The 26,075-nt window shown below is 43.9% G+C and overlaps 1 protein-coding gene across 6 annotated transcripts in view; it reads right to left on the bottom strand.

The window, feature by feature from the left end:
• Window positions 1–26,075, bottom strand: part of fhod3b (formin homology 2 domain containing 3b) — an 88,652-nt gene that overhangs the window by 6,238 nt on the left and 56,339 nt on the right. For 2 of the 6 annotated variants that reach the window (XM_035164505.2, XM_035164507.2), the window contains exons 6-24: window positions 15,210–15,304; window positions 14,478–14,589; window positions 13,342–13,436; window positions 13,007–13,150; window positions 12,574–12,821; window positions 11,215–11,352; window positions 10,329–10,496; window positions 9,096–9,158; window positions 8,567–8,674; window positions 8,324–8,458; window positions 7,878–7,928; window positions 6,953–7,137; window positions 5,498–6,124; window positions 4,489–5,414; window positions 3,471–3,629; window positions 2,364–2,546; window positions 1,749–1,868; window positions 569–730; window positions 87–277 (exon numbers count right to left, since the gene is read on the bottom strand). In XM_035164505.2, the coding sequence (XP_035020396.2) occupies window positions 87–277; window positions 569–730; window positions 1,749–1,868; window positions 2,364–2,546; window positions 3,471–3,629; window positions 4,489–5,414; window positions 5,498–6,124; window positions 6,953–7,137; window positions 7,878–7,928; window positions 8,324–8,458; window positions 8,567–8,674; window positions 9,096–9,158; window positions 10,329–10,496; window positions 11,215–11,352; window positions 12,574–12,821; window positions 13,007–13,150; window positions 13,342–13,436; window positions 14,478–14,589; window positions 15,210–15,304 (3,910 nt within the window). The remainder of the gene's footprint in view (window positions 1–86; window positions 278–568; window positions 731–1,748; window positions 1,869–2,363; window positions 2,547–3,470; window positions 3,630–4,488; window positions 5,415–5,497; window positions 6,125–6,952; window positions 7,138–7,877; window positions 7,929–8,323; window positions 8,459–8,566; window positions 8,675–9,095; window positions 9,159–10,328; window positions 10,497–11,214; window positions 11,353–12,573; window positions 12,822–13,006; window positions 13,151–13,341; window positions 13,437–14,477; window positions 14,590–15,209; window positions 15,305–26,075) is intronic. The other 4 variants (XM_035164509.2, XM_035164511.2, XM_035164508.2 and 1 more) reach the window with 3 other exon arrangements.

The following is a 26,075-nucleotide window of genomic DNA, read 5'->3' as shown; positions in this document are numbered from 1 at the left end:
ATACACTGTAGATTAACATTTAGCAAAATGCATTAAAGTTTTAATCCAATTCAACATGGAGTCATTTGATTTACAGCTGAATATACCTGTTGATGATTCTCCGATGTACAATCTTCAGGATGATAATTCTCTCGGCGCAGTCTTTGACGAAGTCTGACATTTTTTGTTTCAACGCTGGTTTCATCTCGTGTTTTGCAATGACCTTGAGGTGATCCCATGATGCTTTGCACCTTCGCTCCATCTGGGTTAGGTTGTCTTGGAGTTGGTCAGAGTCCACCTGACAACAACATCGGATTCAGTGGATTCGATTATGGGGTGGATCCAGGTTTTATTTTCACTTTAGCAATGCAAGATATAGTGTTTTGGGACATTTTGGTAAATTTTTCGACATTCAATCGAAATATATCTGATTTCTACCATGTACATGCAATATGCTGATGAAGTGGCCAATCAGCCTTGGTGGAGGTAAGTCCTGTCCATGTGCCCGTCTAGTTTAACATCACTGCGACTGATATTCTACATAAAAATCCAAGCCCATTCTCTTTAATATGATTCTGAATAGGCTGACCTTTGTCAATCGGGTGATGGCTCCTATCTCTGAGTAGAGGTCAGTGCTGTCGGGAAACTTCTCCACCACGATGGCGCAGGCGTGGTGCAGCAGAGACTGCTTGTGAACCGTGTCCTTCACCTCTGGCACTTTCTCCAAGTAGCTCAGCTCAAAACCTTTAGCCTAAAGGGGCAGGAACACACAGCAACACGCTCACAATGTGAAACAGAAACAACTGTCTGAGATTAAAAAATCAAGGGCCTTTACTCCAGGACCAAATTGCAGTGAATTTCCTTTTTGGTGCAGTCGAAGGGAAAAAAAGGGCTCAATGGCGTGTGCCCAGTAGATATGTAGATTCATTAAACTGGGATTATCACAACCACAATCTACTTCAGTCCTAACCGACTGCTCAGATAAGCACAGCAGAGCTAAAATAAAAAAAATTAAAAAGGCCAGAACGTATCACGAAGGATCATAATCTGAACAGGATCTCCCTTGTTCTCGTGCCAGTTTTAAATGGCTTACTGCAAAATATAAATGCAGCCATTATGAACAGGAACTACTTGTTTTGATGTTGATTACTTATGTTTCCCTTTTGCATGTTTGGCTCTCATATCCCAGATGTTCCCTCGCAGGGCTGCAGTAAACACAGATACGCCCGTCACAAAGTGAGACACACAAAAAAATAGAAAATAATAAAATAAGAGACCCAGATGGAAGTTCACACACGAGCAGCCAGACAAACAACTCCAGAAAAAACACAATTGCACAACTCCCTCCGCCTTTTCCCTCTCACGCTGACAGCCAGACAGACAGACAGACAGATAGGCAGGCAGACAGACAGATAGGCAGGCAGGCAGGCAGGCAGGCAGGCAGGCAGACGGACAGAGAGACAGTCAGGCAGACAGACAGTCAGATAGACAGACAGTCAGAGACAGACAGGCAGACAGGCAGACAAACACAGACAGAAAGAGGCAGGCAGAGAATCCATTTTATACTGTAGAAGGACAGCGCCTGCTGCAGACAGTCCGACAGCACATTCTTCTACACACAGACTCCACTGTTATACTTGCCAAATAAATATTTTGGCTTGGGAGGAGGAGAAGAAGGAGGAGGAGGAGGAGGAGGAGTGTGGGAGGAAATGGAGGAAGTGAGCGAACAGAGGAACGTCAAAGCCATATAAGTCTTGAGGATCACTCACACTGGTGCCGTTGAGGAAATTGCCGATGGCCAGCAGTGTGGTCAAGATGTAGCGGAGTGTCTTGTTTTTCTCTAACTGGTCCATCCCTTCCTTCAGGTCCTGTAGAGGCTCGGCCACTTCCTAAAACAGCATGAAAACACAGTCAATAAGGATGTTACCTGTTCACGTTTCTGCCAATTAATACTGCTCTTGTTCTCTCCTGATAAAGATGCACAATTGGATGATAATGCCACTGTCATGTCTGTATGGGAAATATGAAGCTACAGTCAGCTGTCTGTAGTCTGTTAGCTTAGCTTCTTATAAAGAACAGGAACATGGGGAACAGCTAATGTAGCATTACTCTGTCACAGCCACTCCACTAGGCCAACAGATAGTCCCATACTTTAACTTTATATAAAGATGGACGATATGACAGCTCCGGAGTTTCATATTTACCTTCCAGACCTGACAGTGTTATCAACATTCCTCTGTAACTCCTGGTATGAAGGCAACTATGCCCCAAAAAATCAAAACAGCATGTGTATTATAAAGTAAAAAAAAAACGTATGATTTCTAACGCCGCTCCAAAGTGTGATGTATCTGCATGTGATTAGAGTGAGCAGGAATGAGTCCGACCTTCTCTATAAGCTCATAATCCATCTTGAATGCCCACAGCTGCAGGCGAGCAGACAGCTCTGTGATGGAGGAGAGGGTGAGGAGGAACTGCTCAGCGCTGCCCAGGGGAATATCAGGGTTGACCAGCTGAGCCTCCTGGATCCTCTGCTTCTCCTCCTCTGTGGGGATCATCGTCAGGATTTTCTGGGCCAAAGAAGGGAGAAATGAGAGGAGGGGTTAGGAAAGGAGCAGGCTTATAGATTCCTGTTTTTCAGTGTCTGTGTAAAACTTTTTACATTATATGTCAGGTAGTAAATCATAGAGATGGAGAGCAAAAAAAACAATGCTGACATGTTTAACTCTGTTTATCTACGATGTTTCCAGCTTCCCCACAAACTTGTGTGACATCTGAACTTTCAACCTCGTGTTTGTTGTCTGGCTGAATATCCCTTCAGAGACAAGAGGTGCAGAGGAAACCTCCTCTCTGCTGAAAATGAATTCAAGCAGGAGCTCTGGCACCTGCAGGTTATATAACACCAAAGTGATGACAACATAGACCATTACCTGCTGAAATCCCCCATAGGTTTGTATGGTTTTTTAAAACAAGCTGAAAATCCCTGTGATTAATGAGATCAGGCGAAAATCCAGCCCTGCAGCCAGAAACTCACATGATATGTCAACGTTGTGGGCAATCCAGTGTTAACTCTCTGCTTCAGGGGAATCCACCAGTGTATTTTGGTGTGCTGGGTTAAATATCATTCATGAAAACTGTGTTTATTTTGGACCCAATGAGCATGAATAGGTTTAATGTGATGTGATTGCACTAGTCAGTACTTATAATATGCAGACCAAATTTTAATGTATGTGTCCAGAGACAGAATCCCATATAAAACTGAAAGGGCATTCAGAGAGTGCATAGCTCCAGCAAGGGTAACACTCTATCTTGCAATGTTAGAGAACGTAAAAAAAATGAATTGAATCTGCTCCAAAAGTTAAAAAGTTCTTCCTTGGTTCATACGCCAACCTTCCACCAAGGTACGATAAAATTGGTTCAGTAGTTCTTGTGTAATCCTGCTAAAAGAAAGACAAACAGCAATCCAATTAATCAATCAATCAATCAATGCTTACCTCAATTCCCTCCTTGTTTAGTGCGTACTCATCGAAGTTGAGGATGGCAGTCTTGATGGTGCGGGGAGGAGGTAAGACAGTCAGGCCGATGTTTATGGCGTTGCTCCGTTTCGAATCCAGGACGATGATTTCTTGTCGTTTGCCATCAACAGCTGCTTTCTATGAGAAACACAAAACGCCAGAAAATAAAGAAATATATCAGATCATGTGTCTTGAAAAGTTTATGCAGTTCTTCATGGTTTAAATAATTTAACACACTACACAACAAATATGAGTACAAACACACCTGACCTTTGGGCCATTGTTCACAAAATGGAGATTTCGTTCGCTATAACAGTGTCGTCTGTACCTCTCATTACAGCAGAAGACAAAATGGTTGGATGTATAAATGGGAAATGTGTGATGGTGTAGAAAAAAGGTGTGCAGCACAAGCTAACCCACAAGCCTTTTTTTGATTTAAAGGTTCAGTGTGTAGAATTTAGTGACATCTAGTGGTGAAGTTTCATGTTGCAGCTGAAAACCCCTCACCTCAGCCTCCCCTTCAAAACATGAAAGATAACCTGTGGTAGCCTTCAGTTGTCATAAAAACTCAAAAGGTGTTAAGTTTGCCCAGTTTGGGCTACTGTAAAAAACATGGCGGCTTCCGTAGAGACTTTGATGCTTGTGTATGTGTGTGTGTGTGTGTGTGTGTGTGTGTATGTGTGTATGTGTGTATGTGTGGGTGTCAGGGGGGATAATTTGCCCTGATGCTGGTGCTGCAGGAGGTGTCATTAAAATAAAGGAACTAGTGAAGAGCTTAGAATCCCTAATTTCAGCCCTGATTCATCTCACTAATAGAGAGAAGGGCTCATCTACTTTAAATCTTTACTTTACCGTGTGCATCCTCACTCATGTGAGACACAGAATGATTCTGTTAAATGTCTGATTGCAGGAAGGCCTGAGCTGACTGCAAAATGAACCAGCTTTCTATAAAATCATATGTTAATGCTACTGTGAGAGCAGGACAGTACTTAGTTACCTTCGTGACAGGCAGCTCCTTGGATTTAGACTCAAACAGCTGCTCCAGTTTGGACGTGTCCAGTTTAATTGGCTCCAGTTTGGACCAGAGGGACTCCTTACAGAATTTATGGCTCTTACACTGCCAGTCCACAGGACGAACCTCATTCCAGAAGAGACGGATGGTCTTCTTCTTCTTCTGGAAGAGAGGCACCTCCCCTCGACTGAGCTGAGGGGAGGGCGGAGGGATAGGGATCATGAACGGTGGGGGCGGCGGCATCATTTTGCCAAGCATGGGGGGAGGCGGTGGGCAACCAAACAGCGGCGGGGGTGGTGGCAGGGCAGCGTTGCACAGAGGAGGGGGAGGCGGTGGTATCAGGTCACTTGACCCCATAATAGTGTCCATATCTAAAATGTCCAGGTCGTCCTCGTCCCTCAGGTCCGTGAAGTCAATTTCTTTGATCCGCAGCTCCCTGGGAGACGCCATCAGCTGATCCCAGATATAATCCGACTCTTTCTTTGGAGGTAAAGCTGATGAGGCAGCGGTCGACGAGGATTTGTCCGTCTGCTGCTGCTGCTGCTCCTTTGAGGCCTCCACCTCTGGAGAAGCCAACCCTTTGACCAAATCTCCAAACTTCTCCGCCACTGCTCGGACACTGCCCTGGTTGTCCAGATGTCCCACCTCCATCTTTTTCACATTTTCCTCTCTGGCCTGTCTGTGAGCCTCCAGGGTGGAGATCCTGCTGGCCAAACTAGTCACCGCGGAGTCACTGAGCTCCGTCTCCTTCTCGCACTGACATTTCTCTTTCTCTGTCTCACCAACATTCTCCTCATCCACGTTGGCCGTCGTCTGAGCGTAGAGCATGTCCAGCATGAAGCGCTTGCTGTTGAGAATTTTGTTGCACTGGTCGTTCACATCTGCATCTTTAATGCACTGAGTCCATTGGCCTGTTGATGTTGATACAACTTTAATAGAAGGAGAAATAGAAATAGCTGACAAGGTAAGAGAATAAAATTAGCACCAATCATACCTGCGTCGATATCACTGCTGAGCTTCTCCTCCCGCTCCTCTCTCTCCAGAGTGCTACTCGTTGAGGAGATGCTGGATGCAGAGCAGTTGTCTTTTTCATTCACCTCCTCATTCTGTCTCTCCTTCTCACTCAGCAGTACTCTATCTTCTACATCCCTTTCCATCGGCTGCTCCTTCTCACACTCCTCCCCTAACTCCACATCCACCTCCACATCTGTCTCTCCCACCTCTGCTACGTCTGCTACCTCCGCTTCTTCTACCTCCGCTTCCTCTACCTCTGCTTCTTCTACCTCCGCTTCTTCTACCACCGCTTCCTCTACCTCCGCTTCTTCTACCTGCTCTTGCACCTCTGCCTCATCCCTGCACTGTTCCTGCTCCTCAGGCTTCTCTTGCTCCGGTCTCTCCTCTCTCTCCATGCCGGACTGTTCATCTGACGCCGGCTCTGCCACTACATTCTGGTGAGACTCAGCAACATCCTTCGTCTCTGCCGGCGTCTCTGTCTCAGTCTGCTGCTTCTCTGGCTCGGAGGAGGGAGGTGTGGGGGGAGCTCCTGATACTGTTAATTCTGGCGCTGGACTTTTGGTCCTTGTCTGTGGGTCAAGGTTTGGCTCTGAGATGTGGTCTGTTCCTGGAAGAGAAATGAAAACAATGAGCGGAAAAAAAAGTTACTTTAAATACTTCAGTTGTGTGCGTGATATTCTTCAGAATTATTTTTTGTTTGGAGTTAAAACAGCTTTAAATTGCTTCCTGACGTGTCCTTAATTGCACTGAGAGATTGTCTGAACACAATGTACATATTCAGACTGTAGAAGTGATTCACAAAGCACAAAACTCCTAAAAAGGATTCAGAACCTCAATAAAGCTTTTTCAAAAGTAGGAAATTTTGATATTTGTGTTTACACAACTCAAATTTCTTCTTTCCCTCTTCAGGTACACAAAACATCTGACTATTTTCCTACAATATCATTGTTTCATGTTTATATTTTGATACGGATTCTAGAGTCGTGTACTTATCGAGTACTTACAATGAGGGATGATTGAGAATAACAGAAGTCAAGTCAACCTTATTCATTTAGTACATTTCGTATGTCTCAATGTGGTTCGAGGTAAAAAGCAAAGATACACAACAAATAAATGAATAAAAATATGAGATGAAAATATATAAGATAAAATAATATATAAAAAAATACGGACAGACAAACGGACGAAAAAAATTAAATAAAATAAAATCCGTAATTTTATCCGGATTTTATTTTTTCGTCCGTCTGTCTGTCCGTCTTATTTTTTATTTTTTTGGGACGGACAGACGGACGGATTTCGTCCGTCTGTCTGTCCGTATTTATTTTATTTTTTTTGGGACGGACAGACGGACGGATTTTATTTTTTAAATTTTTTTTCGTCCGTCTGCCTGTCTGTATTTTTTTTTTGGGGGGACGGACAGACAAACACGGCTCACCCGACGGTGCAGTGGTGACGGCGTCTTCCTGTGAGATGATGGACGAAGGCGTGACACAGCGGGACGCAGAGCGGCTGGCGGGATTGGAACTCAAACACAACGTGATCTCGGTCCGTCCGCGTGTTGGCGCTCGAGGTCGCTCCCGCTCAAACTCCTCTGCAGCTAACCTCTCCACAGCCTTGTACCTGCAATAGTAACACGTAGGATTCAGATGTTTGCTGATCTCAGTAAATGTTAATGTCTGTTTAATTCTCAGCTCAGCTATTTTACGGCTCTGGTATAATGAGGTAGAAACATACAATAGTACAAGCAAACTGGAATTATTCTTTTTTTTCTTCTCTCGAAGACATTGATACATTTAAAAAACACAGGCTAGTTGAAAGATGACATTTTAGAGACTCATTCAGGTTTTACATTTGCCATTTTGTCTTATTCCTTTGTAACTTTGGAAAGATTGATTTGTAAATACGTTCCTAAAGAGCTCAAACGAAGAAGACAAATCACGTCCTTCTTCTGATAATGTGGCCAAAATCTCAATTCTCAATCTATGAAATTGAATGAGATGCCTGTTCCTGTTCACAAGGGTAAAAAAAGGTGTGGCATAAGAAAGGGCTAAAAATAATACTGTGCACATACACACACACATACACACACACTTAGACACGGTCAGAGGGAGATAACCACACCACATCCATGGTGAAACACAATTTCACACTTGTCCAGTTAACATTTGGACGTCTTAATGGTGAGAAGGTCCAGAGGGGCCCGGACGACTATAACTCAGTCAGAGCTTGGGTGCAACTTACTCTACATCTGCTATCAATTTTAGAGAAGCATTTAAAAACCACCTGAGTTTTTGATCTACCTTCACAAGTGCCGCACTATTGTGAATCTATCTGAAAACCATGAAATGCAATAAACTCACCTTTCTTCTCGGGCTTGTCGTACTTCCTCCAGCTTGTCTGCATAATTTCGACTGAGACAGAAAGAAGAGAACAGAACCAGAGAAGAGACGATTGAGAACCTGCATTCATAGCCGACATAAATTAGGACTTTCTTTTAAAGTGTGATGATTACTTAACTGAGAGCGGTAAGAGCAAATAAAGCAAACTGAGCATCATAAAATGCTTAGACAACATTCAATATATACTAGTCCTCCTGCCATGAGTCATTCTATTGAATGATCCTCAAAAGAAAAGGCAGCCCAGTGTTTCTTAGAACTCATCAGAGATTTGTAATTATCCCTCCTGAGTCAAAACTGTCGCTGCGTCCCTAAAATCCAATATGTCTCTATTTGCAAGTATATAAATATCTCCTCTGTCATATGAAGATCATGCAGTGTTTCGTCTTGACTCGTAAGGTGAGACTGACTTGAAGCGATTCCTCTCCTCTCTTTCGATTCTCTGCAGACGCTCTTCTCTTTCCAGGCGTCTCCGTTCCCTCTCTGCAGCCAGCGATTCTTGATGCTGTCGGTACGACGACGTCAGCAAGCCCCCTAAAGTGGGTCTACACACCCCAAAGAGAAAGAAAGAATAACATGTGATTACATGATTACAATTGAGTGATTGGTTTGTGTGTTTATTATTTGAGTTAAATCAACGTTGAGATGCTGACCTGTCGGTTTTGGGGTCTGGTGCGGAGGCCGCTGAACTGGACAAGCGATGGGCGGCTGATGCGGGAGACTGGTGCCTGCCGGGGTACGGAGTGCCATTGGCATTGATTCTGTTAAAAGAAGAGAAAAACGAATGCTTTGTTCTCTCCTAACATATTTTTCCACCGAGGACAGAAACGACAGCACTTCAAGAATCTGTGATGTGATTCCAATGTCCTGTGGCTGGACAGTTTCCGCTGAGATATGACTGTGTTGAATCAAAGTACAGCGCTCTAACACATTTCTCCCAAAGCGTCTAAGCAACTTTCCTGAGAAGAAACTCATGCAATCAAACTCTGCAGGTGCATCGCTCCTCCGTGTCTGTGCATAACTCTTTTCTCTGGGGCCTTGTCCTTGCTGTGTTTAATCAAAAAGTAAATTGTGCACATTTTGTCCAAGAAAAGTTTCCCAATACACTGTGTGTAAATTATAAACCTCCGAACCATCGTATGTACACCATGTCCCCTGACCTCTTGACCCCTGACCTCTTACCTTTCAGCCCAGCAAGGCTTTCTAGCTGAGTAAGATGGAGAAGAGTCGTTTGTATCTGTCAGACTGAAGATGGAAGTGAGACAGAAAAAAGAGAGTAACAGTCAGATCAGGAACCCCAAAGATTGAAATAGTTAAATGTTAGAAACACGGACAAGATAGTGAGACAGTGGTAGAAGGTAGATGGGCTGCAAGACCACACAAAGAATTAAGCTGACAGTGGCAGGGCGGGATCTATCTCTCTGTTTGTCTCATCTATTCAGTGTGCTGTTCAGAAATCAGTGAAACTATTGCTCCTCTAAATAAATAAAAAAGATTTAAAAGCTTCATGTTTTATTGTCCACTGCATAGAAAACAAGGAATGATTTCTGCTGCCATGGCCTCATGGATTCACGCAGAGGAACTGCTCTGCCAGTCCAGATCTGGTTTCCTGTTATTGCAACAGATCTCTGCCGTAATACGAACGACTTTGAGACAAGTGACTCATGAGAGTTATTTCAATTCCTTAATGCTTGGAATTAATTTATCGATTTGTCTTGGATTTACTGTGGTGTAGACGCCACAACCAAAGACAGATGAGCGGCAAACGTCTGTTACATAATTCTTTCCAGCAACTGAGAAAAAGGAAGTAATTATGTCCGTCTTTCTGCTGGTAAGGAGCATCTTTAGAGATGACAGATGAAGCATAAATCACATCTGAATCAAGGAGTTTCTCGTGACTATGACCAAGAACACATCTTTAAAGGATGAAGGAGGTAGAGAGGAACAAAGCTAAAGCATGTTGACCAAAAAAACAGTGTGACACAATTTAAAAGAACAATTGAAAGAAAAAAAAACAACTTTTGGCATTAAAATAATCTGCTGTTCTTATGATGCTCAGATGTGTCTCTGCTGAATGTACAGTGAGTGACATAGAGACGCAGACACCAGTGATGGGGGAGGGTTTCCACGTTGTGAGGTGTGATGGCCACACAAGATGTACTGTACACTAGCTCCTGTCCACTACCTGCAGTGCCTTTCTCTGCCTAAGCCCTTCTCACTCTCTCTGCAAACCCAACAAACACCTGGCTCTGGCTCTGTTTCAGGTCAGTGGATGGGGGGAGAGGTCAGGGGAGAGGGAAGGAGAGGGGGTGAGGTTGGTGTAGACTGACACTGAGGGTGTGCAGACTCTGGCATTCCATTCAAAGCAACAGGGGAGATACAGTCTGGTGGCTGGAGGGTAAGGGGGGAACACACCAAGGACTAAAGGTCCTCTTTTTAGGTGCGACGGACACAGGAGAGGACGTCCTGGTCTTGACGGTGAGATAATCTCTCTGCCCTTCAGGGTCACTGGCTTTAGGGAGGATGGTCATACACTTTAAGTTCAAACACATGATAGAAGTGTCTGCTACAGCCGGAGCCACACTAGGATGACAAAATACAAGAAAGCAGGGGTCCAAATGGGTAGAGGGAAAGAATCATACTGGTAATCTATGGCCCTGTTCAGACCTGGTCCAGAGAGATCCAATCACAATAGGACAGCGTGTATTCGTACGTGTATTCACATCAGGCAATTAACACGTCATTTGTGTTAGAAAAGACCAAATGATGTTGTTTCTACCCAGTCTTGAGTTTACAGATGTGTACTATGTCACCGTGTTTGTCGATGTGTGTGTGTGTGTGTGTGTGTCGGCACGAGTAAACGAGCAAGAGATAGAGAGAGGGGTCCGGAGGGACTGAATGGGCCATTATGTGCTGGTCAGTGTTGATATTGGGGCAGTGGCCACAACCAAATCAACGTATGGACACTGGGAAGCATAACGTTTTTCATAGTGAATCTGGGCTGGGTCATCTGGGTAGGCCGTGCTTCATATGTGGCTCAGGACAGATTTGAGTTCGCACAGTGAAAAGAATGTGGCTCCATGTGTTCCAGACTTCCCCCGAATGTCACCTGAGCGATCGCATCTCAGGACGCACGATGGAACCTTTCCAACCTGCACTGAACTCTGATCACTTGTGATTGTTTCACTCAGGACAGATGTTAACACCAGGTCTGAACAGGGTCTAAGTCAGAGCAACTATGCAGATGTGAAGGGAATGGGAGATTGGGTCACTCTGCAGCAAACCCGTTGACCTAAAATACCTGTGAGCGCCCTGTCTAGAGGACTCAGTGACTGGATGACTTTCATCATCTGCCTCTTCCTCGTCCTCCTCATCCTCCTCCTCCTCTCCCTCCTCCTCCTCCTCCTCCTCTTCTTCTTCCTCCTCCTCTTCCTCTTCTCTGTGGTGAGAGGAGGGGGTAGAGGGTTGAAAGGAGGGAAGGGAGGATGTAGGCAGGCGAGAGAAGGGAGAGAGATTGGACAGAGACAACATGAAGACACACAGAGAAGACGATGGCCCAGAAGAGACAACACACAGACACTGAAAACATGCTAGTCAGAAGAGAAGTAGACATATTAGTGAGAGAAAGAGAAAATTAGTAGGTTTTGACAAGACTGTTCAAGACTCTTCAAGTATTAATAATTGGTAGTTACCATTACATTCAGGCACCACCTCTACTATAGTGTTAACATAAAAAACAGTTATTTCCACTGAGTACATTGAGACTGAACTCAAAAAGCTGCAGGGCAGATCTTCTGTGTTTGAACAGACACACGGTCGTACATGGATCCCTCGTGGGTGTCTGGATTTCATTAACAACATGGAAAATGTTGAACTTCAAAGCCGGCTTGAATTTCCTGTGGTGGACTGGAAGAAGCTAGTCTGGTATCATATGACACTGCTGGATTGAATTTAAGTTTACCTGCAGACCTGAGTGCTACCAGAAATATTAGCAGGTATGCTCCTTTATGCAGCACTGAGAGAGAGACAGTAATCAGTAGTGGCCTTAAGGACAAAAATCTAGTTTTTTTTTATTGTCAGTGTAAGTGTCGATTTTTTTCCTGCTGCTGTTATAAAGCACAGACCAAGCCACTGTATAATTAAACAGGATTGCAATTTGCTTCTTGCCTGAGTCACCGGTTGTGGTTTTTGGAGTTTTGGTTTGTCGTATATATAAAACTCCACTTACTGAAGGAAGCAGATAGCTGATATCATGTGTTTACAGAAGCTTCCTATTTCCATCAGCGGCAGGAGAATGCCTTTGACGGTGAGGAAAATTAATTTAAATGTCACTATGCAGAAGCAGTCTCCTCTTTTCTTTTAAATTACTATATAATTAAATTCTCTGCATTGGCTCTGGATCAGTGTGACTGAAACCTTCCAGTCAGGATGTTTCCTGTGAATGAGTAATACTTCATTGAGCCAGAATTCATTTTTTGATTCCTATTTCATTGCAGTTATCTCTCCGGGTCTAAAATACAAAACAAATCCACCAGTCTGAAGCTTTAATAAGGAGGATTAGATCAAATTCAAGCTAAAATGGAAGCAAGGACAATGTTTTTTCTTCTTCTCTTGGACATCCTCCATTTTCCCCTTCCTCTCTGTGCTCCTCCCGCCTCACCTTTCACTGATGTCTTCAACACCTTGGCCACCGAATGGCAGGAAGCTGCCTGCACGAGTGTGCGGGCTGCTGGGCGATGCTGGGGCGGAGGCGTGGCCTCTGCTGTTCTGGAGCGAATGTCTCCGGCTGCGTCTCCTCTCCAGGCCCCGTCTTTCGTTGGTGCCGCCAACGCTAGACCGTCGGCGGTCCTTTCGGCCGCTGGGAGGCAGCTGGGCTTCGTCGTCACCATCCTCATGGCGCAATGTCGTCTGGGAGAATGAGTCATCAAAGAGAAACAGAGTAATGAAATTGGGTGTGTGTTGTTCTTTGATAGTGACATTTGATGCAAACTTAATTTATGGTTGCAGCATGAGCCTATCACAACACGTGCACTAATATTACATCAAAGTTTTCTGTGATGTGATAATGGTAGTGGTAGTGTAGGCTTCCTGACCTCGTAGATGTTGAACTGTTCTATGAGGTCGAGGTCCGTGCCCTTCCTGCTCAGGTGTCTCTGGGCCATGGTTTCGATGCACTGCTCCTCCAGACAGTCCACCATGTCGTAGTAGGAGTCCTGGTCGGGGAGGCCTGCCAGAGTCTGAACCACAAACACATACAGATTTGAACTCCTCAGAAAGAAGTTGCGTTCTCGCCTTTTTGTCAATGTGGTCTGAAAGTCGGCATCTCAGAAAGAAGAAAATGACGGTGTGAGTTGGATGCAGTATTGGAGTTCGTGGGGGGACATGCAGTATTCATGTGTAAAGTTTTCGCTAAATAGAATTCACTGACCTTATTGATGAGAGTCATCGCATACACCAGCAGCTCCGTGTCCACTCCATCCTTCTCGTCGAGGATCTCCACGACGTTTGACCACAGCTTTGTAGCTGCAGAAGCACAAAACGGACACTGTTGGACACTGAAGAACAATAAAGTCTAGAAGAACTAATGTTTTCATCTCATAGCGTAAAAACTGCCGCAACATTTAGCTCCACTACTGTGCAGCAAAAAAAAAATCAACTGTTTTGTCACCTAATGGCTCCCTCGGGTGAAATACAGTTTCCCTCTAGAAAAGTGACAGAAGAAAAACAGCACAGAGAGAGAAGCAGCTCCGTGCCTCAGCCATGAGGGTCAAGTCCATCCCCTTCTCATCAGGTGACTGCGGATCAAGTTCTTCTTATGCAACAGCAGAAGTGACGGGGATGAAACACAGCAGCGACAGAGGGACACCTGACCCCTTCACGCTGATGCTCAACCCCAATGTTTCATGTCCCGGTGCAGCGTGGGGCCTTTAGAGCGGCAGGTAACTGAGCCCCACCGCAGGCGGGAGTTTACAGTCTGTCTCGATAAGCCTCGTGCCATGCATGGCTGAGGAGCTGCTCAGGACAACTGATCTGACTACTGTGTAACTGGACACTGACCTGTGATCAGCTGGACAGCTCTGCAGCCGCTGGGGTTGGTTATATTAGCGGAATTAAAAGGGAAAAGCTACACTGAAAGTAATATCTGAATTCTGGAGCAGCGTAGGACTCCATGACAGCATCTTTTGTGATTTAAGAGAGATAGGGGGGATTTGTAATTAGGTGAGCAACTCACATTCCGATTACACTTGTATGTATTTAATTTCTCAAACAATGAGTCCACAGTCTGTCACATATCCAATGGGGTGACTACAGAAATTGTATCTAATGACAATGCTTTGTGATTCTGCAGATATTGATTTCAATGTCAAAAATCATTTTGTTGACCATTTATACTTTATTTTATCAGAGTGAATTAAAAATGTGCCCGGGAAAAGGATATATCTGAATTTACAAATTAAAACTATGATATGTCTGAGTCATTTTATATTGTGTTAGTGATGATGTGCTATGAGGTGTTTCTCATCCTATATATTGAATTATTGGCTGGTTTTCCTGAGGTCTCACCTCTTTTGGCGTCCACACCGTTCACAGCCTTTATGAGCAGCGCGGCATTCGACTCTGTGTACTCCACAAACACCAGCAGCAGCTTCAGCGCCGTCTTCACCACCAGACGGAACTGCACAAGGAAAAACAACAGTTAATTCAGAACATTTACTCCAGAGAGAGAGAGTAAACTATAGAGAGGAGTAAAAGCCATGATATGCACGTAAAGCGTGAGTGAGTGAAAATCAACATAATTAAATAGGTGATTAACACATCAGCATTATCTCATCACTTGTGAACAGCTGCCACATCAGCACGAAGGCTGCACAAGCGACAGCCAAATAACTGTGGTCAAAATGAGTATTGCTGAGGGAACTTTGCCATATAAAAAGATTAGGATGACGGTATCGTGATTTAAAAATGAAAACATAACAGTTGCCAAATATTATGTTACTATTTGCACAGGAATGCAGAAAAGAAATTTCATGAGAACAGAAAACAGTGGGGAAAGAGGAGAGAGCCAGTGCAGCTCTGCAAATATGCACCACAACACAGTCTGGCCACTAGAGGGCTGGAGACCACAATGACAGGACAGAGTTGCCTGCATGTTTACAAAGCAGTGAGGTAGGAAATGATCTGCTGGTTATTTCAGCTTGGTTAGGGCCCGGATGAGAGGAGGCTGCTGAGTTGACTTTAAAGATCATCCTCTGTAGAGATGAGGTAGGGAACTCCTGAACATTAATCTCTCTTTACCTTGGATCCGACCAGGCTGTAAAGCCACTGGACCGTTTCATTGTGAGATATTAGGCCGTTCATCCCGTCCACGTATAGCATTATCTGTCCCAGAGCTGGAGAGAGAGAGAAAGAGATAGGGTCTGGTTAATCATCTGCTATTCCAGTTGTTAATTTTCATCTTTTCTTTTATGACACTTCATCACATTTGTGCTGCTCCAAATGAAAAGAACCAAATGGAGTAAACGCTTGATCTGAATGTGTGTGCACTTTAAAAACCAAGAATCTCAGTGGTACTTTACCAATCTTTGTTTTTGATTGATTGATGATGTCATATGAATATACGAGAGACCAGATTTCAGTCTGCATGTGCAAAAACACCCATGCACACACTCACACAAATAAGCAAACTCATGTATTGTTAGTAAAAAGGGGTCAATGATATCTGTCCACAGTGATTTAGCTGGAGCTGCTGCAGAGGTACATTTTTACAAAAAAACAGCCCCCCCGCCCATCCCTCAAGTAACAGAACACAACTGGGGGTGAAATGTTTGAGCAGAGCGCCTCACTGGATGCTGACATGACTTCCATCGGTAACAGGATACATAAATAAGAACATAAGAGCCAAGGGATCTCAGTGGGGGGCGGTCAAAGTGAGGGGCAGTAAAAAGTGTAGGACTTCTGTTAAAGAAGGTTTAGATGGGGGAAGGGAGGCAAACACTGCAGGACAAGAGTGGGGAAAAAAGCAAAAGTCCCCCTTTAGTTCTTAAAACAGCATCTCAGTGGCCGTGCACACATGAGGAATTAATACAGTCAACACAGGCGACTACAGCAAACGAGATGAGCTCAGCTTTAACCCGCTGCAACTTCAGGTGATACATTAGCTGACACGGGGGGAAAAAGGCTGAAACATAAACACGCAATCACATTGACGGTGAAACAGCTTTGAAAGGCCTGTTTGTTTCTTGAAATTCCTGTTTTCCCTCAAAACGATGGGTTATGAGTCTGGAGCGATCAAGCTCAGGGATGTGTTAGAAGCTGGGCGAGTAGCTGTGCTGCAAAAGAACTGTAAAAATCCAGGAAAATAATAATTCAGATAGAATGGCACTCATTGCCTCCGCCTAGGCCCAACTGTTCCCTTAAATTCAATCACGGTGCACAAAATTTCACACATTTGGAGATATCAGTTCTCTACATGCGCCCCTTTTTTCATCAATATCCGTGAATTATCTATGAACAGTGATAATGGTCCTGGAATCACCCCCTGATCCAGATCCGCACCAAAATTGTATGGGTTCTTCCTTGACCCATACCACGTCCTCCCACCAAGTTTCATTGTAATCCGCTAAATAGTTTGGCCTCCTTGGCGGAGACAACCCTGGACAGTTTGATCACTGCTCATTAACGACACAAAACATTTTAAACAAACTTTGGATGCTCTTCAAAAAAAACACCATCTTCTCTCCTCTTGCTGTGTTTAGAGCAGTTTATATTTGACAAGTGATGGTGAATAGCTGCAGCTTCTCTCATATGTTTTTCCCCCTCCTCTTCTCTAGGGCATGAAAATCGTGAATATGCTGTGGATAAGCCAAAATTCCCAGGTGCAGCTGCTGTGTGTGCATGGTGCGTGGGTGTATGCATACGTGCAATTGTGTGTGTGTGTGTGTGTGTGTGTGTGTGTGTGTGCGCGCATGTGGATGGCCCACTGCTGCAGCAGCGGCACTTCATCTTTTATCAATCGGGGTTAATTACTCACAACATGTCAGGCCCCGAGCATTCCTAGCAGTCCTCTCCTTGCTTCGAGCTCGGAGCTGTGTGTGTCACAGCAGTCACACTGGAGTGTGTTTATGAAAACATGATTATCCCCTTAACTCAGCGTGGGCCCTTAACTCACCCTGTGCAGTAACCCCCCCACACACCCCACACTTTGTATGGGACGGCTGCCGACGGATGAGTGACAGCAGTAATGACATGACGTACAGCTGGTGTCCAGAATGGATTCCTGCGGTAGATTGTTTACAAAAAAAAAAATCTGACCTCCGCTTTGAAAGTGTCTAAAATAATGATTTTGCAGTGATTCTTTATACACAGAAAGAAACAGCCGTGACTTTTGCCGGATGAGTAATGAGCTGCGTGGTTCTCTTCAAATTGGTAGCCGATGTCTGACCTGCAATATCATCACCGCTCGGTCTTTTATCTCTCGGCTGCACCTGTGTACAGTATCTGCCCCTGCTGCAACGAGGCTCTGAGGAATGTCCGCTGAAAGCAGGGGTGAGAAAAGATAGGTGGCCTTAATGAGACTTTTTTAAAGTGTCATTACACAAACGTGAATGTTCAGCTGCTGACAGATCTGACGTTAGTGATTGGTCCCAAAAGTCAACCACAAAATGATATAAAATGACTTTTAGATCACTCGCATGCTATCGTAGGACGTTATGTCAAGATTTTAACAAACGCGAGCGGGTGGATTTTCAGCACGTAGCCAAGTAAAAAGAAAAAGAGGATGTGAATGAATGTCTATATCGTATGTGAATTTAATTTAGCGAGCAGTTAAGATACAGAAATGATATGATATTAAAGCACTTGTGAACCAGGCCAGAAACCACATAATCATTACATTTTTCTCTCAGATTCATCAAAACTGCTGCTTCATGGAATTATCCAATGCCAGCTGCCGTTCATGAACAATTGGACTTTAAGGACCAGAAACCAAATAAACAGCATTTACCCTGTGAACAGTTATACGTAAAATGATACCATAACTGTTTTGAAAAAAATAAAATTACCTTTCATTATGGGAAAGTGCAACCTTCAGAGTCTGGTCAGAAACCATTGGAAGGAAACATCTAATTACTCCCAAAGCAATCACTTCTGTGAACTGCAACTGGAACTGATTTCCACCCACTTGTGATTAAATTAGTCATGAAACTGCTGCGGGAAAAAGAAAAGTTACCTGTGTGTGTGTTGCAGGTCGGGACATGAGACTGTGGCGTATCTCCCAGGCTTTGGGCCTTTGTGGTTAGCTGAGACTGTGGGTCCAGGTCTAGAACCTGGGATTTGTTTTGAAACTCCCCAACAGACAGTCATCAATAACTTTGGGAGAGGGTTAATAAGAAGAGCATGTGAGGGCTGAGTCTGGACAGGACTGATCCACTGCAAGCACTGATCTGCGGCCAAAAATGTGGGCCTCCATTCGAGTAATCATGAGCAGCTCTACAATACCTCACACAAAAGGACAACAATAACATTGCTGAGTCGCTTTGCATGTATGTCACGTAATGAGAGGCTGGCAGACGACAGGCTGCCTTCGGAGCACTGTGATTTGAATATAAATAGGAGAGGATATCCGAGGATGAAACATTTACTTTAAAAGAAACCTGGAAGTGTTCGATGAGCAGCTTTGTGCCTGTGCAGGACTTTCACACTCTTCATTCTTCCAATACTTAAATTTGCTTTGTGAGAAAGCAGGTTTTGTGTCAGGCTGCGGATGCGGGACCACAGACCCACTGACTGAAGGAGACGGAGCCTGGTCCGGCGTCTGAACCAGAACTCTGAGAGAAGTAAGAATGCAAGCAACTGAGGTCTGGTGGAAGTGTTTCCTCAGGGCCTCTCCCTTTCATAAACCACAGCAATTATCTTCCACAGCTCCAGGAATGTGCAGGAAGGGCTGCTCCCTGACCACTGCCGAGGTGAGAAGCACTCCGACGTCTGGGTGGCAGCACCAACATGAGCCAGCTGACTCATATGGAGACATTTTTAAAAAACGACATCTTATCGGCCTTATCTTATCTGTGGAGATGCAAGAAATCAACTCAACAGCTTCCCTTCTACAAGCCTGTCCCCCCCTCCACTCGCTCTCCCCACTCTGCCCCTTTGGTTTCATTTACATTTTGGAATTTGTCAAAACTGGGTCAGCCAAACTGTCTGTCAGCGTGCAACATTTATTTTACCAGGACTATACGGGATAGGGGCCAAATCTCCGTCCCATGCAGCGTGGAGTTTGGAGACTTTATCTTTGTTATGCTCTGCATTAGCTGGAAGCTGCACTCAAAGTTCAGAGGTTTGCCCCCCTGTACCCGCGTGAGCCGGACATGCTCTACTGCAAAGTCTGGAAAAGACTTTTCATGTAAATTCTTGTTCTACCATGTAACAGTAATTACAGTCGATGATTTGAATTTCACGAGTGCAGAGTCCACACTGGATTCTGGGCAGCGAGACAGACAGCAGTCAACACTGACCTCACGATTTCTCATGTTCTCTTTACTGGTGGTCATTGTTGTAAGTGAGTCATCAGATATATTCAGGAATACTTTCATCAAACGTTTACATGTGAAAAATACTTGTCTGGACCAAGCTAAGATATGCACTTACATTTTCTAACATACAGTCGGTTCAACACCACATAACAAGCCCAACATTCCACATTCCTCTGACCCACTTCAGTTTAAGTCAGTGTTTGAAGCAGTCATAATCAATACTTTCAGGTTAACAGTAGTTCACATGACCCTCTATGTCAAAGTGATCGCTCGCAGGGATGAACCCACAGAGAAATATCATCCTTATTTCAGTTTCCCTCACTCCTGCAAAGCTTAAGAACATCTATTTACCTCCCTCAAGGAGGTTAAGTCTTTATCGCCGTTTGTTTGTCTCTCTGTCAGCAGGATTACTAAACAACTTCTAAACGGTGAAGTGGAGCATGACCCAAGGAAGAGCCCATTCAATTTTGGAGCAGATCTGAATAAATGGGCAGAGCCTGGATTTTTTCAACATTCTTAAATATGGCGAGATAAGGCTCCGAGCAGCATTCTAGTTCATCACGCGGCCCCGAAACACGGCTCTAATACAATGTTAAAGAGGCTCCATATCATATTAACTTCATAAAGTTCCTGCTTATCGGTGTTGAGTTTACAACTTGTTTCTGCTGCCCCCATGTGGTAAAAAGAATCTGGTCAGGCAACAAGACAAAGTTGACTGACAGCCTTGCACTTGATTTTCATCGTCTGCGTTTTGCTGCATTGATACAGGTCATCGAAAAAAGTTTGTTCTCTGATTTCGTGAGTTATTAAAGTTGTGTTGCAGGCTAGAAGTTGATGAGAACGTTTTGCCAAGAATATTTTCACAACCAAAGAACAGATGTAAAACTTTCACTTCAGGTGAAAAGTCAGGGGACCACTAGACGGGGACTTGTATGTGTCTGCCAAATCAATTACACTTCTGCTCAGATACTTCAGTCTGGACCAGGGTGGTGGACATTCCTGTAGATACATTTATTCAAACTGTTTTTAATGACACTTAGATGATGTTTAAATCTGGCAGATTTGTCTTTTATCATTACTGCATAAACACCACAACTGAGCTGTGAGACTCTGTCTACAATAAAGACAAGTTTACTACTCAGGCCAATTAAACAGTCCTCAGTGTATATGAACTGGGTAAGACATGTTAGTGGGTTACGTTCCATCCGTTATTCAGCTAATCACCCATGTCCCATTGGAGCCAGACTAACCGGCTCTGCCAGACCAATTCCAGTCACCAAACTGACTGCCAGACTTACATTGAGCCCCATACAATAAAACAACGGGCTGGGGGGGGTGCATCCATTTTCTGACCTGGATACATGTCTGCCAGCATTTGACACAATTTACTGTGGGCCTCAGCCAAAACAAATTCCCTCAAGACAAACAAACAGACCTAATGGAACAACAGGCACGTGTGTGTTTCCAGTGTTTGGCTGATTAAACCCCACAGGCACTGCAGACCTGATGTACCACTGCAATGCTGAGCAGGGGAAATCAGACTATAAGGAAAATACAATACTGAAACATATATACATGTGTTATTCTCTATCACCCTCTGTTTCCTCTGTGTGTAAAATAGTAAACATGTAACACATTTGAGGTTCTACTATTATTCAGTAATCTTAGAAAATCTTTTTTGAACAAGCAATCTGGGGGGGAAAGGCCAAAAAGATGAGCTTCTCCATCCTTATCCAAGCAGGGAAGACTTTTGAAAAAAAAGCTCCTGCACTGACACCCACCCACTGAAAGATGAGCTGCGGTGAATTCTTACTGCTCTTGAGAGAGCAGTGATGTGATCCAGCCGTATTCTGAATTCAGTCCCAAAAAACACTCACACGAATCAGCTGTAAAACCCACTCAAACGCCGAGGATTTCAATTCTATCTATCCCTGCGTGCTCCATTACGGCAAAAGATTTATTTATTTTCCAAATTATAGTTTATGTATCTTAGACGGCAAGGTCAGAGAAGATAAAATAAGAGCCTGAGAAATGAACCAAATCAAACATTCTTGTAATATAATTGGCTTGTATACTGAAGTCTGTTACAGTAAAACCGGCTCCAGGGTTTGGAAATTCCACTGCCAGCGGGTTCTGCTCCGGCTGAAACTTTCTATGAAGGGAGGCAGAACACAGGGCACACAGGTGTGGGTGAATTGGGTTCAGATGTAAGCTGTCTACTCGTGTCAGGGGGAGCTGAAGGGGTCTACGGGGGTCTGAGACGGGGGGGGGGACGTATCCTGTAGGAACGTGACTCGAAACTTAATGAGAAAAGTTTGAGGTTGACAGGCCTTTTCTTAATTGTAACTTTTTATATTTTGAAATTTAAGGTAAATGGTGTTAAAATGACAGTAAACGGAATATACAGCACTCAATGTGTAATTTGAAAGCTGGTGATTTCATTTGACAGTGGTAATGTTGTCAGTGGAGCGAAGAGAGAAGTTGAAAGGCTGTTGGCTAAAAAACATGTGCAGCGCTCATTTCTTATATTTCCACTGACCATGTGAATTTATTCCTGTCATCCCAAAATAGAGAAAAGTCTCATCCAGGTAAAGTAGCCTAGAGATGTAAAAAATATGATTGTATTTCTTCAAGAGGATGAAACCTTGTGAGCAATGAAAAGAAATATTTGGATGCATGAGGAGAATGAGGTGAATATAACAAAAGCCTGTGCCCCCTTTGGGTCATAACCAGCACATTGAACAGTAAGTGTGAATGGATTCACGTTGGAAATAACAAGCGTGTTATCACTGATGTGTGCATGTGTTTATGAGAGTGAGTGAGTGTTTTTCAGATTGAAACCCTTTGCACAAAGGGGCAGCAGGAGCGGTGGCCCTGGCTCAGAGAGCTGCAGGAGAGACCTGGTGGAAAACATGCACGTGTTCCCGTGGGATCTCATTACAAACCTGGAGTTTTGAGTTTCTGTTGGTACGACAGGGGCATTCCTGGAGATCTCCTCCTCGCTACAAACCCGGTTGTCCACATTCAACATGTGTGTCAGCAGTTCTCTACGTTTTTCCCTCTCAAATTTCCTCCCTCCTGGAGGATTTACCAGAACATACCCTCATCTTTTCCTAAGCATTATTCTCACATGGTCATGCAAACAAGGAAATGATTGAGCCTACATTAACCAGCATATATGGCACTGTATACCGATGCATTTGCACGAAACCTCTCAGGCCCAGCCCAGACGGAATGGAAATGTTTATCCAGACGATAGACCGTAGAAAAGGTCCCCCCCCCCCCCTCTAGAACAGACGACTTATAACACAGCCAGACAACACAATACACACTGTTTCCAACAGGAGCTTCCAACGTCGCTGTTAACCCACTTGTGCCTGGGTTTTCACTTATTGCTCAGGGAAATGGTCAAACCAGCGGGGGGGGAATTCAGTTTCGCTGTCTTAAACATTTTTAGAACTTGGGTCAGGTTATTCCACAAAAAACTAATGATCCTGACTCAAAATTAAAAGAAGTAAATGTCACAGTTGTGTGTAATGGTGCTGAATACTATTTTTAAAAGAAAGGTGTAAAGAGAAGGGACAAAAGCTACACGACATCGCTTGCAGCTAAACACATGTAAAGTCAGTCCATGCTCCAAATGTGTTTTGCAGTTACCTTCACCAAGGAGGTTATGTTTTCACCCATCGTCCATTTGTTTTGTTGGATGGATGATGCAAAAACTACAGAACGGATTTCCATGAAATGAAGGATGGGACATGGGCCAATGAAGAACCCACTAAATTTAAGTGGAGATCGACACAACGCAGTGGATCCAGGCAACACTTTCTTAAACATTGCAACATTGCTTTTTTGGGGGGAATTTCCCAAGGAATAAATTCATGGATCTCGATGAAAAAAAAAATCGGGCATGTTTATGCGGCTGATATCTGAGTGTGGGCAATTTGTTTGCAGATCCGAATAAAAGTCTGGATCTATCGAATTAAGGTTTCATAAGGGGACTGTTGGTCACTGGTCACTCTGCGCTCTCCATTCTAGTTTTACAACTGATCTGTAGTTTCAAACAATGCTGATATGGTTTTAAAGTCATAGTAAAAAGATATAAACTATTACTGTAGTGTTAGTTCTCTGCTATGTGTCATGGAGGTCTACAGGTTCACTGCTGGTGTCACTGATGAAACGTCTTCAGCCACAGAGGAGTAGTTAATATGTGATATTATCTTGGATCACTCATATACACGCAAGAATACTTGGTGAGCAGCTGAAAACAGCTGCACAGATGTGTCACTGCCTCGCTGATGTGAAACAAATAAAATGTTATGTCGCTACACTGATGAACACCATAGGGGCCGACTGCAGTTTGAAGAAAAGAGCCTTGTGTTTCAGGTGCACTTGTAGCTTTGTGAAAAAGACAGCTGCCCACTAAAGTTACTGCTGTGCGCAGCACTAAAAGCTGCACTGAGCGCTGCATTGGGAGCAGTGTTCCAGGTCCCAGACAGTTTAAGAGGCAATGAAACACTTGACTAGCGCACATCTCCTTTTCCCACAGAGGCCCAGTGTGCAGCTCCCTCTAGAACCCACAGCATCGAGGAGTGTTAATTTATGGGGTGCGTACGGCGGTGTCATTAAAAACAGGGGTGCTCAAGATGGTGGCAGGAGAGCGGGAGAGAGATAGAGAGAAATAGACATATAGAAAGAGACATATGTGAGAGAGGAAGAAAGGAGGAGTCATGCCCGTTTTTCATGTTATGAAAAACGGGCATGACTCCTCCTTTCTTTCTTTGATACAGTTATACCTCTGGACATCTCAGCCCCCGTTTGTGTGGAAGCTATAAATTCACGTACAGGTTAAAGCATGTAAGCCTGTGTATATACAACATCACACAGCATGTGATGTGAGATATGGCCTTCTGGGTGTGACGATAATTTACACAAAGCTTAGGAATGTGTTTTCCAAAAATGTGTCCAAGATGAAAAGCTGTAAAAAAGAAAAATGAAAAAAGGCTGTTTCAGTAAATTCCTGTAGATGAAAAACCAGTTTGATTCCACCGACGCTTATGGCCAGTGTTTTGTAAACAACAGTGTGCAGACAGAAGTGGCACGGCCTTTACAAAGTGCAAACACAGAAAGTGTAGCTGAAAACATAGGTCACGGTGAGGAATGTCAACGGTGAACATTTCAAAGCAGGGAATAATTGCTTCAAGTCGACTGTAATTGGTTCGTCTTTAATCTGCCCTCATGTCTGCCGCTTTTTTTTCACACGTACCAATTAAAACACAGTCATTACTTTTGTCACAGCTATTCCTGTAAATACTGCAAGTGGAACGGCGATACAGGAAAAAAACCTTGTTATTTGTTCTTCCACCTCATTTCGCTGTTTCGCTCAGGGAAATTATAACTGTAGGCATCTTTTTGAGCTTTGTGCCGAAGCCTTTTTGAGCTTTTGCACACGCTGCTGATGTTATTTTGTGCCTTAAAACAAAAGAAGTTCAAAAATCTACAATACAAATGACAAAATATGTTGCTGTATGGGCAACTCATGCATCTGCAATTTGGTCTATACCACTAACTTCAAGAGGCTTTCAAGCTCTTTGCTAAAGTTTTGGTTACAAGAGTGGAGCCACAGGTGGGCAAACTAATTCATCGTGACCAAATTTGGTTTATTCAATTTCTAAAAAGAAAAAAAATCCCAAACTCTCTGGGTGATTGAGCTCTGGAGTCGTGACCCCGAGGGACAGGGGCCTAAACTTGACTCAGACAAAATCTGATCTTACATATTCATCTCATCATAAAAACCCAGCATTAAAACTAATTTTCTATAAGTTTGTGCTTTGATTTTATTCCACACCAAGCACCTCAAATCGCTTCAGGCAAGTTAGACTTCAGGTAAATTATACTTGCATGTTTAACAGCTGCCCAGGAAACCACAATAAAGAAATAATTAATCATTTTAGGGATATTGCTCTCAGAGAAAGATCATTAGCACATTTTCCAGTGTCTTTGTTCAATTCCTTCCACGGAAGTTAGTTTTCATCTGCATTTGTTTGTTAGTTAGTATCACTCTGCAAGGCAAGAGTGATAATAATTTGCATTAAATGCTGTTTGTTTGTAAAATAATCCTTGTATAGATATTCTATGTTGAATGTAGCATGACCTGTTTCTAGTTCCTAGAACAAAGAATTGCAAATGCTAATTTTAAAATGAATAATGAATGTCACTAACAAGCCCTTCATCATCCTTTACCTCACTTAAGGCTGAGTGTGAAGCTTACAGGAGTACCAGATGGCACAGGCACCTCTGAAACAGTGACCTCACACCCTGGCCCTCTGATGGGGTGATAAAGGCATACAAAGCTTTCCCCTGGGCCCCCCACCAAAAAAAGAAACTCAGGCCTCCAAGGAGCTAAGTCCAGGTCTGGAAGCCCTCCGAGCCAGGTGTGAGGGGCGCGGAGAGGGGCCAGAGCCCAGCCGGGCAGACCCAGACAATACCCACATCACTGAGGGAGCACTAACTGGCCACAGACACCTCCGGGGTGAGAAGGCGGAGTGAAAAAATGAGGAGAAAGAAAAAAAGTGAGAAGGTGTAGATTACTGGGAGAGCTGCAGGAACTTTACCATTTACAATGACGGCA

This window comes from Hippoglossus stenolepis, chromosome 8 (assembly GCF_022539355.2).
Source record: "Hippoglossus stenolepis isolate QCI-W04-F060 chromosome 8, HSTE1.2, whole genome shotgun sequence".
In the NCBI taxonomy this organism is placed as follows: Eukaryota; Metazoa; Chordata; class Actinopteri; order Pleuronectiformes; family Pleuronectidae; genus Hippoglossus; species Hippoglossus stenolepis.
Note: the sequence above shows the minus strand (reverse complement) of the source record. Positions and strands in the feature narration are given on the sequence as shown.